The 12,834-nt window shown below is 37.7% G+C and overlaps 1 protein-coding gene across 3 annotated transcripts; it reads left to right on the forward strand.

Annotated features, from left to right (window-relative positions):
* The first annotated feature begins 674 nt into the window (after window positions 1-674).
* LOC103981771 (probable histidine kinase 3) lies at window positions 675-12,344 on the forward strand. 3 transcript variants are annotated; one of them, XM_065104269.1, is made up of 15 exons: window positions 675-1,062; window positions 1,257-1,482; window positions 1,569-1,737; window positions 4,630-5,167; window positions 5,335-5,616; window positions 6,696-6,865; window positions 6,971-7,183; window positions 7,327-7,513; window positions 7,628-7,679; window positions 7,759-7,988; window positions 8,078-8,176; window positions 8,244-9,346; window positions 9,654-10,019; window positions 10,406-10,495; window positions 11,955-12,344. In XM_065104269.1, the coding sequence occupies exons 4-13, from the start codon at window positions 4,739-4,741 to the stop codon at window positions 9,916-9,918; spliced, it is 3,030 nt and encodes a 1,009-aa protein (XP_064960341.1). In that variant the 5' UTR covers window positions 675-1,062; window positions 1,257-1,482; window positions 1,569-1,737; window positions 4,630-4,738; the 3' UTR covers window positions 9,919-10,019; window positions 10,406-10,495; window positions 11,955-12,344. The 3 variants fall into 3 exon arrangements, with proteins under 3 accessions (XP_064960341.1, XP_018680646.2, XP_009396781.2); XM_018825101.2 differs by lacking the exon at window positions 1,257-1,482 and having other exon boundaries at window positions 1,545-1,737; XM_009398506.3 differs by lacking the exon at window positions 1,257-1,482.
* Window positions 12,345-12,834: the final 490 nt, after the last annotated feature.

The following is a 12,834-nucleotide window of genomic DNA, read 5'->3' on the forward strand; positions in this document are numbered from 1 at the left end:
TGAAGAATGAAAAGATTTAGTAATAATCACACAGTCTTAAATTACCTATATAAATGTCTTAGTTAATTATGTAGAGAACCCGGTAAAAGTTTTTTAAATCATGATTCCTATTATCGATAATAAGCTATCGATACGATATATTGAGATAGTATCGATCTTTTATCAGTGTGATACATATTGCCCGTATCACTCAAGTCTTATTTCAATTAATATAGTATTAAATATATATTAATTAAAATAATATAAATTTTAATTAATAAAATATTAAATTTATTAATATAAGTGTGATCCAATTAATATAATATGCTTGGTACTCAAGTCTTATTTCAATTAATATAATATTAAATTTATTAAATAAGTGTGATCTAATTACTATTTGCACTTTGTGCAATTATTAGTGTATAATATTTTTTAATAGAAAATTGGTGATTTTATTGTTTTTATAAATCATGATAAGGAGAAAAAAGAAAAAGAAGAAAAAAAAAAAAGAAAGGAAAACAAACAAACAAACAAACATTGATAAGCTGTTTTGTTTCATATGGTGAAAGCTTTATGGTGAGCCCACACCCTATCATTTCCTATCTAGTTTTTGTCACTCATCTTTGCTTTGTCAAAGTTATCCAATGAGCAGCTAAACAACAAGTCCAAGCTGTAAGCAGTGCACACACCACCAATCACCCCAACCCCCACCTCCCTGTAAAGTTGCCTCCTTTTGCCCCCTACCTCTCTTTCTCTCTCTTCTTCCCTTCCCCCTTCCATCTCCATCCATCAAATGCAGCGTGTCCTTCTCTGAAACCGATCCACCTACCCGTTTGGCCGAGCCCATGCCCGTGTGAAGTGGAACGCATCAGTGGGGGGTGAGCATGTGATGGGGAAGCAGCAGCAGGAGGAGAGGAGGAGGAGGAGGAGGAGGAGGAAGAGGGGGGCGTTTTGGTCCTGGGAAAAGGAGGTTTAGCCCCCACAAGAAGAGGAGCAGCGGCAGAGCAGAGCACTTGCGTGCAGGGCTTCTCCACTGTTCCACCTCTCCCTCTCTCTGCCTGATGGGGATGGGATTGCGGAAAGGTGCGCGCTTTGTGCTCAGCGGCGGTGGATGCCATTTGTTGATTCTGGATCGTTATGTGTTTTCTTTTCCTTTTTCCTCGTAAAAATCGGGCCTTTTTTTGGCTTGGTAGAGATAATGGCTTCTGCAATCGGCAGGGCTCTCCTCAACCCCTGCCTTGTTCCCCATCATTATTCTCTCTCTCTCTCTCTCTCAGGAATCTCCTTTCTCAAGGATCCCTGGATCGAGAGTGCTTCCGCTTCGTCTTCCGATCCCATCCACCCTAACCACCACCACCACCGCCGTCTTCGTCAGTACCATTCTTCCCCTGCTTTTCCTCTTATGAAGTCAAACCCTGGAGGCCACCGGCTTGGTGTCTCTCCCGTTTGATTCCAGGAGGACTGAGGGGGGGAGGGGGGGGGGGGTTTGGAGCTCGGTGTGAGGTTTTATGGTTTCTTTAAGCTCTCATTTTTGTTCAGAACCGAAAAAAGATCGGATCTTGCAGGTGATTTGTTTCTCCTCTTCTCAGATCCCGAGGGTTCGAACCGTAACTCCTCCTTCAGACGCCGTCCGTCGCCGTCATCCTCATCGCCGAACACGCAGTCCTCATTCCTCCACAGTGCCAATCATCACGGCCGTTCTTTTCCATCAACCGCCGTCGTGGCCGTACGTCAGGGCGGGCAGATCTCCGTTTCTTGGTGAGTTCATCGTCTTCCCTCTCACTCCATGTATCTATCTATCTCATCCCCAAATAGATGTCCATCGATCTTCCCCTTCTGCTAGGTCGCCAGCCTTCCTCTCAATCTATCTCGCTTCCTCCTCCTGGGATCCAAATAATACATCGATTTTGATGAACTCCAGGTTTCTTGTTCGAAATGATCATTGAATCACCAATCATCTTGCCCAGCTACAAACCATCAGTAATCTCACATGGTCCGAGACTTGCAACAATTAGCTCTTCCAAGAGGTCTCCTCATTCTAAGGAGATGACTTAGGACTAATAGAACGCTGCATATAGGTACGGACTGGTCCTTCGGTCATTCTGATGTAAATAATAAATCAAGAATAAGCAGAATGAGTGAGAGTTTAGGCACTAATAATCCGCAAGATTTGGAAGAACTGGAAAATCATATGAATGACAAGAACGGAGAAAAGAGGCATGTCATGTCCCTTCCTGCATATGGGATTCTTGGTTGTTTTATTTACATTCTTGACAATCAGCGTGTGTATATAAATTTCTTATTCGAGCAGTTGGGTGACTTCATCTGTGGTCAACTACAACCTCATAGGTGTGATTTATCCCAGAAAAAGAGAAAAGAAGAGATAAGACAAACAGAGCTGTGGGCTTTCGTATTGATCTTGATTGAAGGTAAAACAGAGAGAAGTTTTATGTAAAGATTTGTGGGTTTCTCTTTTTTCTGGAACAAAAATTCGAATCTGCTATCTCATTTCAAAGATCCGAAACAAAATTAGTAGCAACAAAATTCATAAAGAGACGAGACATTCCCCAACTAGATGCCTAGTTTCAAAGGAATAAAGTTTAGGGGACCAAAACTCAATAAACATCTCATCAACCATGGACTCGATGCTTCTCGAGGTGTTGGAAGAAACATTGTTGTCTTATTATCTCAATATGCACCAGCAAAACATCGCAAATCATTGCCTCATCTTTCTAACAGTAGGAGCCAAGCAGTTTACCTTTGTAGCCTTCAACAAACCAATTGAGCTTGGTGACATGCTAGAAGAGAAAATTTGTTGACAACAATACCTCAACCATCCTTGTTGTAGTGGAAGTCAAGGAAAAGGTGTCCAGTGCTCTCATCACATGCCAAGAAGATAGAGCACACAGGAGGGCTTGCTTGCCTTTGCGAATCAGCCTATCTTTAAAATGGAAAGCATGCTTCAAATTGAAGCATACATGTTTGCTAAGTAACGAAAGTAGAACAGTTAGTAGGTAGAATTAAATTTCTATATATGAATAATGGCAAGAGATTTAGAATCCTGAAGCTTGAGGATCTACATTCTTAAGAAATTAATTTTTCTCTGACAATCTCCATAAGAAATATATCTTTACAAAAGCTTCTGGTAATTATTTCACAGTTTGGCACGTTTATGGTTTTCAAGTTCTTAAAGACTTTGATGTAATCTAGGTCAGTAGTGAGTAGGAATTTTAGATATAGATTCATGGTAATAAGGTATATCTCATGTCCATGCTCGAATGTTATACACATATGGTAGTCAATTTAGAAGGGAAAGATGTGAAGCAGTTCGCTCCGTAGAACCCTCTCTATCTTTCTTTCTGTTGTGTGTCAAGCCGTGGACAATAATCAATCACTGGGCTCTTGTGGCCTTTATTTAGTCCTGAGTAGGGTCATTCACTTCCACTGTTATGATTTTTGTGAATATATAGCCTTTCACATTCTTTTCATCTTGTATTTGCATGCTGGTCACACAAATATATGTTCATGAGTTAGTATGGAATATAATTCATTATGATTTAAGAAAGATAATCAAGATTCACTATCCTTTGATGATATTTCCCAAGCTACGTGGTCACAAGTTGAAAACATCTAAATTAGTGCATCAACCTACCTATCTAGACAGATCAAAATTGGCACACAACATCCACAAGATGTGTTGCTGAAACACATTGGACATAGTTCATGAGTGTTCTCGCTATCATGTAAGTCCTTTATGAGGATTATGCTGGTAAGACTATGGACATCACGCATCATGCAATTTTTAGTTCTGGAATATGTATACATTTACATTTTAACTTTTACATATCTTAATATTTGTTTGTCAAGCTGTGATTTGAATGTAAGAATTGAATTAATCAAGGTTCCTGAGACAAGGTGTGAACCAAGTTGTGGACTATCCCTTTCCAAGTACTCCTTGCCAATTGCTTTGTTTTTTTTTAAGTATTAAACAATGGCCCCACCTCTCTCTCTCTCTCTCTCTTATGCGTGTGTGCAACACATGCGTGAACCATGATGCCTGGCGCCATTGGCCCGTATGCCCATTGCTTGCATCACCTGCCACCAGCCCTGGTACTCCTCTCCTCCTTTTCTTCTTTTTCTCCACCTGCTCCTCTTCTCTTTCTCCATCTCCTCCTCCTTGTGGTGTAGTGGTATGTATCAGTATACTAGGTGTTGGTATTCTGGAGTGTACCAAGAGTATATTGGTCTAGCCACCGGATCAATACATTGCCAATACCAAGATTTTGAACCATGCTTGAGAGTTGAACTAACTAGACCATTTGCTAAGCCTGCTGCCATTTGTGCACCCAGCCCAATTATTTACTATCTTGAAAAGTTTCATGTAAGAAGACGTAGATGTATCTAGTGATCAAATGATGTATTATGTTACTTTTGAGACAGAATTTGTGTTAATTTGGTATTGAGCTCAACTAGAACCAAGAGAACTATTTAATAGTTTGTTCAACTAGTACATTGGTAATTCGAGTTAAGACTAATAAGAAGCCTCGAAGGGAAAAATTTCTGTTTTCTTTTGCATCAGAGGATACAATCTTTTCCTCTTTTCCTTCCTCCATACAGCAAGACATTAATTAGTTTGGCTTTTGTTTTCAGTTCTCAGACTCAACAGTAGCATAAGAGTATGTAGCTGCTGCTTTGGTCCTTTGGATGAGTTATTTGCACAGATTTGGATCTGGATTTGGTCTTCCTGTACCTGGTTTTGATGGTATGGTGGTGGGGTTTTTCCGAGAAACCCATGAATTGGTTTATTGATGCGCAAATAATGGATCAGAAAACTGGTTATCTTAGTGATGAGTGCAATTCATTGCTGGAATGGTCAAAGATATTCCCGGCAAGGGATTGGAGGACTTACCTATACAACAACTATTTTGAATCAAAGAAGGTGAGGGGGATATGGTGGAAGAAGCTGCTGGCCTGGTGGGTAGCTGCATGGTTCCTGGGTTCCTTATCGATCTTCTGGTTTATGAACTCCCAAGCAGTGGATAAGAGGAGAGAGATGCTTGCAAGCATGTGCGATGAGCGTGCTAGGATGCTTCAGGACCAGTTCAATGTCAGCATGAACCATCTTCAGGCCTTAGCTATCTTGATTTCAACCTTTCACCATGCTAAAGAGCATTCTGCCATAGATCAGGTACCAAGTTTTCTTGTCTTAGGTCCAAATTACTTATGAATATGATGTCACTATGTTTTCATCTGATTTAATATTCTGAAAGTGGAAGAAAACTAAATGTATCACTATGGTGCAACCTTTTGCCATTTTAAAAGTTGCCAATCTGAATGATGACATTTGTTCTGCAGATAACTTTTGCTAGATATGCTGAAAGGACTGCTTTTGAGAGGCCACTGACGAGTGGTGTGGCATATGCCGTGAAGGTGCTGCATTCAGAAAGAGAACAGTTTGAGAAGCAACATGGTTGGAGGATCAGGAGAATGGATCCAACAGAGCAGACACCCGCACGGGAAGAAGATGCAGATTTTGACAACCAGGAGACATCCCCTGTTAAAGATGAATATGCTCCTGTTATTTTTGCCCAGGACACCTATAAACATGTGATTTCATTCGATATGTTGACAGGGAAGGTGAGACATAGATATTCCTTTCATGCTCATCCTTTTTTTTGTCATAATGTTTGTAAGTGCTTGTTATAATATATGTTACAATCATATATTCAGTTTTTGGAATTAAATAAGCTTATTTGTTCTATGGAGTTTAGATTATTTATGATTATATGATATCCAATTTTGTTGTCTCCAGTTAGACACATTTAATTAACATTCAAGCTATTATTTGATAAATGTATGTGTATTCCTATGAGTTGTTCTCATTAAAAATGCTTTAAGATAAAAAAAACCTTGATTAGATTTAAGAGTTAAAGTGTACAACTTTTCAAGTATTGTGAAAAATAAGATATATTTAATACTATGTTATTCTGGGTTCAGTTACTTTACCAAGGATGCATGCAAACAATGTTCTAGATGTTGTAAGCTCTCTCATAGAGTTGACCTCTCTTGTGGACTCTAAATCTGTGAGAGAGGTGACAACATTTAGGTAGTTGTTTGGATGGAAGCTTGGTACATGATGCATTATTATTTTATATTTTGGAAGATGTATATATTGTATAAAATTTTCATCCAACTTCTTGAAATCTTTTGGTGGTTAACTAGAAGCTGAGATTGATGTGTTGCATATTAACATATGTTATTATATCATTCGACTAAGATATATATGCTTTTGAATGCAGTTTTTCTTTTGTTAGACTTCATTTGAGCTATTGAGTTACTACAAATATTATTGGTTTAGATGTGACTTAACAAATCCTTTGCAGAATTTAGGAACCTTTTGCTGAATTATGTATAACTATTAGTTGTGATGTGCTAATGTCACACTTATTTGCTAATTCTAACAAGATATCAATTTGTTATAGTTATATTGTTATTCTGATGTGGCTAACTAATCATTCTTCACATGAATGACGATGCTTGTGACGGTTAATATTCTGGAGTTACATGCTGTAGCTGAGATGCCAAGAACCAACCAATTAACATGTGGAGCTACAGTGTTCATCATCTAACCAATTACAGTGGACCACCACTGCCACCTTAAGACTTGCTTCGTATTCCAACTATTCTAGCAAGTGAAGATATTTCCTTATGTGCAGGAAGATCGTGAAAACATCCTACGAGCTAGGGAATCTGGGAAAGGGGTTCTAACTGCTCCTTTTCAGCTATTAAAGTCAAAAAGGCTTGGGGTTATTCTGACATATGCAGTTTACAAGTCACAACTTCCTTCATATGCGACACCAGCTGAGCGTATCCAAGCAGCCATAGGGTAAGTTAGTATATAATCATGCAAAAAGTCCCTAAGCAGAAAAAGATACTCATCAAGAATGCATATGCTCAAGAATTCCAACAAATTTCAATTTGGCATGTGAAGGTACTTGGGTGGAATCTTCGACATAGAGGCTCTAGTGGATAAATTACTTCACCAACTTGCATGCAAGCACTCCATTGTGGTCAGTGTTTATGATACAACAAATCCTGATGCACCAATTAGTATGTATGGTTCAAACACGACTGGAATTGGCATGTACCATAATAGTACCCTTCATTTTGGCGATCCAGTAAGAAAGCATGAGATGCATTGCAGGTAACTGACACAACTTCCCCAAAGCAAATATTGCTATAAAGGAAAACAGTACCTTGATCTGGATGTGAACATACATGAGATGTATGATAACATGAGACATATGATACACTCATACACCATTTTTACCATCATTGTTTTTGCAGGTTTAAACAAAAGTCTCCGCTTCCATGGCTCGCAATAACAACTTCATTTGGAACTCTCGTTATTGCTTTACTAGTTGGATACATAATCCATGCTACTGTCAACCGCATTGCGAAAGTTGAAGATGATTATCGACAAATGATGGAACTTAAAAAGCGGGCTGAAGCAGCCGATGTTGCAAAGTCTCAGGTACATTATGTTGTCTTTATTATACGTATTGACCTTCTGATGCTTTAACATCACTGATCCTTTTGTACTTGGTTTTACACCCCCGATATTGGTTGTTCTCTTTTGTCTCTTCAGTTCTTGGCAACTGTTTCTCATGAAATAAGGACACCAATGAATGGAGTATTGGGTGAGTGATATGTTTCTGTAAAGTGAAATACATTGGAGAGTTTAATCGTGATCAAACATTAACAGATTCTGACTTCCAGGTATGCTTCAAATGCTTATGGATACTGATCTGGACATAACACAAGAAGACTATGTTAGAACCGCCCAAGCCAGTGGAAAAGCTTTGGTGTCACTTATAAACGAGGTTCTGGATCAGGCTAAGATTGAATCTGGTAAGCTTGAGCTTGAAGCTGTTCCATTTGACTTGCGGGCTGTGTTGGATGATATATTGTCACTTTTCTATGGAAAGGCTCAGGAGAAAGGACTAGAGGTATCTAAGAGTTTTTAGAATTCTGTTTAGAATCTATTTTCATAAACTAATTCTCTCTTCCTTAATTGCTGCTCGAACTAACTGCATAGTTGGCGGTATATGTCTCTGATCAAGTCCCTGAAATTCTCATTGGTGACCATGGAAGAATACGCCAAATCATCACAAACCTGATCGGAAATTCAATAAAAGTAAGATTTTAGCTTTGCAATTACTGGAAAGATGGATATTTTGTTTAGACAAATTCTTATTTTGCAGTTCACAGAGAGAGGTCATATTTACCTGACTGTCCATCTTATTGAAGAGATGAACTCACCTGATGTAGTTACAGAAGCTCATTCTACAAATACCTTAAGTGGCTTTCCAGTAACTGATAGAAGATGTAGCTGGGAAAGCTTTAAGATCTTCAATCAGGGACTTTCTGCAACTGATCCATCTCTTCCGTCAATCTCTTCTGATCTTATAAATCTGATCATATCAGTTGAAGACACAGGGTTGGGGATTCCTTTAGAAGCCCAATCCCGTGTGTTCACTCCTTTCATGCAGGTGAGACCATCAGTTTCTCGCATTCATGGCGGAACTGGCATTGGCTTGAGTATTAGTAAGTGTTTAGTTGGTCTCATGAAGGGAGAGATCGGATTTGTGAGTAAACCTCAGATTGGTTCCACTTTTACCTTCACAGTTGTGCTCACAAGGGCATATGCTATTTCAAATGATTACAAATCATCAGAATTTCATGGGATGGCTGCATTGGTAGTTGATCATAGACCGGAACGTGCAAAGGTCACAAAATACCATCTCAACAGGCTGGGCATATATGCTATATTGGAAATTGACCCAAATAAAGTTCTTCCTAGATTAACAAGTGGGACATTGACAACGAATATGGTGATTATTGAAAAGGAAACATGGTCAAATAATGCTAGTATCTGGCCTTCTATTATCAGCAATTTAAAGGGTGATCAGTTAGATATTCCAAAAGTTCTCCTTTTAGCAGGTCCTGCAAGTTCTGCCAAAGGTATGTCTGTTGGTTCGATGGAATATATCTCAACTATAATCTCAAAGCCGCTCAGAGCAAGCATGCTTCAATTATCTTTAAGACGAGCTATGGGTTGTGGAGATGGGGAACATGCACAAGATGAAAGGCTTCCCCGGTTATCATTGAATCGCCTTCTTAATGAGAAGCAGATTCTGGTAGTTGACGACAATATTGTAAATCTTAGAGTAGCAGCTGGTGCTTTAAAAAGGTATGGAGCTGAAGTAACTTGTGCAGAGAGTGGGAAGAAGGCTATTAAAATGCTCAAGCCACCACACAAATTTGATGCTTGTTTTATGGATATTCAGATGCCTGAAATGGATGGGTACGCCTCATTACTTGCTTTATGACATCATCTTATAACTGCTTTCCGTAATCATAGATTTCTTTTTCTAATTTGAATCTCTTACCATGTCAATCTTCTATTAGAGTTCAAAATGGTTGTACTTTATACTTTTTCTGGTATCCAACATGTTCTTTAGGATGAATTTTCTTTTCTTCTAGTCAATGTTTTTTCTTATGATGAATTCTGCATTAATTTTTTTGTTTACATCTCAATACACTTTTAAAACTAGTATATTAGTTTACAATTTCAGGTCATAATTTAGTAATATAATTTTTTGTTTGTTTAGATTTCAAGCTACTAGGAGGATACGTGAGATGGAAGCTGATGTAAATAATCTAATAAAGCATGGGAAGGTGCCATTTGAGTGTTACCGGGATGTATTACACCTGCATATTCCTATACTGGCCATGACAGCAGATGTAATCCATGCAACACATGAGGAGTGCCTAAGGTGTGGAATGGATGGCTATGTTTCAAAACCATTTGAAGGGGAACAGCTGTACAGGGAAGTTGCTCGGTTTTTAGAAACATCTGCAAAAGGGAATCAATAGAGAAGGGTAACTCTGGAAGATCCACTAATGATAGGATGTTGGCACAAGTTTTGGTACATTTGAGCTTCAGGCACTGTCTGATGAAACATATTGTTTCAGAAGTGAGCAACTCTAACTGACCTTATTGCCTATTTACAATTAAGTATTTTTTTTACTGCAAGTTCTTATAATATTGAATTATTATGGTATTATGAAACTTTACAGTGCAAACTTTCTGGAATTTGTAAAATCAATGAAATATAATACAGAAATACATTTATATGTCTTGTGTATGCTGTTAATGATCAGAAGACTCCTCAATGCTATTTCATCTTTTTTGTATCTTCAAACTTTGTTTATATTAAACTTTCTATATATTGTCATCGACTCAATGCAATGCAGATTTGCTAGACAATCTAAAGTACTGCCCATGATTATATTTAACAATAATTATTTGGAAAATGTTATATGCTAGCTAGACTATTGAATGAATACTTCCATCTGGCAGGTACTCTACAAAATCAGTTATGAGCCCCTCAAAAACGAAAAGCTACAACAGCTTTCAGAGAGTGGAAGGTGATGGGTACTCGGGAACAAGGTATCTGCAATCTGTATATTTTTTCTCTCTTATGTAAAGCAGTATTCCAAAGAAGAAAAGAAATTTTTTGGTCTCTTAGCCTATGTCTGTATGCCTTGTAAAGTTGTAACCTCTAAGGAAAAAATGATAATTGAATATGAGATTTTCTCACCCAACTAACTTTCAATCATATTTGATTGAACAAAGACAACAAGGACAGTAGGACCTACCTATGGAATAATGTATGACTGAAAATGAATAATTATGCTGATTAATGTTGTAATTACATCCCAAATATGTGAACATGTTGGAACAATTTGTCTAACAAGTCAATCCTTCATACAAATGACTGCAATATAGTTGCTCATTGAGAACCAAACTCTCCATGAAAAATCCTATGTAGTATTGATTTAATTGTGTAATAGCTCAACGAAATTGATTATCCATCCAATTGTGACTGGTTTTTGAGTAATTTGAGGCCTTTCCATCACCTCGCTATAAAAGTGGGCATCAATTTCAAAATCTTGTTATGATGATACCTTGGTCATACATGTTTTCTCCATGGCAATGCATCAAGTAGGTTTCTAACTATCTTGAATCTCATTTTAGACTTTTACCCTACCTATTTAAAGCCTGTTTGCCCATTCATGAATTCAAGTCAATTTTCCATATATGATCAGTTTGAATCAGTCAATCTTGGCAATTAAATGAATTCTGAGCACTAATTGATAAATTTAAAACCTCATACATCATGTGATATAAAACTTGTAATAGCTATTACCATCTGCTATTCCAAGATTGGCTAGAGCAAAGGACATCGTGTTTGTAACACAGGAGACTGCAGGTCTACAATACGCATTGTTTGGCTATCACTGGCACCAGACAAATATCTGAACTAAGCAAACTCTTAAAATTGCTTCAAGTAATTTTGGAACTCATGTCATCTTAGTAAAAGATACTTGCTATATCCAAGATGAGAAGCAATTAGATTGCAGTCCTCTATAACAGTTATATCCTCCTTTGAAACCAACTGTGAGTTTATCTTTTTTCTTTCCTGATATAATTGATAGAAAGATTGATGGTTTATGAAAACATCAAATACGTTTGATATAGAAAAAGGATATGCTTTCCACAGAAGAAAAGAATATGTGAAGTTCCTTTTGGAGGTCTACACATGGATTTAAGAATGTCAAGGGCTTCATGATTATTACAATTTTGCAAAAAAAAAAGAAAAAGATTGTAACACCCTTTTCCCCCTCCCAAAGTGACAATTATTGTTCTTAATAGGTAAAAAGCAAATTTCTTTTTTCTGGCTTGTCAAGTTTAAACATTAACATCTTTGGACTAATCATCATGTTCAGGGTTATCATGCAGAGCATGCAACTTCTGTGTTGACAATTTCTTGCTTTTTTGTGTATCCTGATGTAAACATCGTTTTTATAGTTTTCGTAACTAATAGTCACCTCTATTCATCTTCCAGGTGTGATAGTTGGAGATGGAGCAGATCCTTGTTTGTTCTCTATTCATTTGGTTGCATCTAACTTGTAGGATCCATCTATATCAAGATTAATGTGAGATGCATAACCATAGATGCAACTTTCATTCTCTGACATGTTATGGAGAAGAAACACCTTTTTGGACCTGATAACCACTGCTGATCCTCTGCCTGTCTTCAATAAAGTAGATCACAGACGATTGTTGATTTTCCTCCTGGAGCATTAGATGAGGTGTGTACATAGACTAAGAGTCATTTTAGATTTTTTATTTGTTTGTCAAATATGTGATAAAATATGTCTTCTACAGCAACACAAGTAACTCATGGATGTAAATTACATTAGTCAGAATAAAATATCACTGAAGTCAGATTCAACACTTGGCATCCGGTTGAATCCATTCATGTGTGGCAATTCGTGAACTTACATTTTTGTCATCCGGTAAACTCCGATCATGTTTATTTACATGATAGCTGCAGCATACTGTTGTTAAATGCTAAAAACATCCATTTTAGACAACCAACCTATCCATGAACCTCTGAGTTACAAAGTCACAGTTGTTATGTCTGGATTCAGTTGTTGGTTGCCAGGCTCAGCCAGAGCATATGATGATTACCTGCAAACAATTCAAGTAGATGATTTATTTTTTTCCTTTCTGGATTTTGCAGCATCTGAAGCCACTTTGTTGTAGTAAGATCAATTCTAAGGTGAGATTCTTTACTTGACATTGCAGGTTTTGTTTCAGCATTAGGTTATCCATGAAACTGCTTTTGCCACTACAAACATCCTCTTTGTCGAGTGATTACCTGTCTCTTTCTTCAGATCATCTTTAACAGTTGCTAGTTTCATCATTCATTCTTCTGTACA

Source organism: Musa acuminata, chromosome BXJ2-4 (genome assembly GCF_036884655.1).
Source record: "Musa acuminata AAA Group cultivar baxijiao chromosome BXJ2-4, Cavendish_Baxijiao_AAA, whole genome shotgun sequence".
Classification (NCBI taxonomy): Eukaryota; Viridiplantae; Streptophyta; class Magnoliopsida; order Zingiberales; family Musaceae; genus Musa; species Musa acuminata.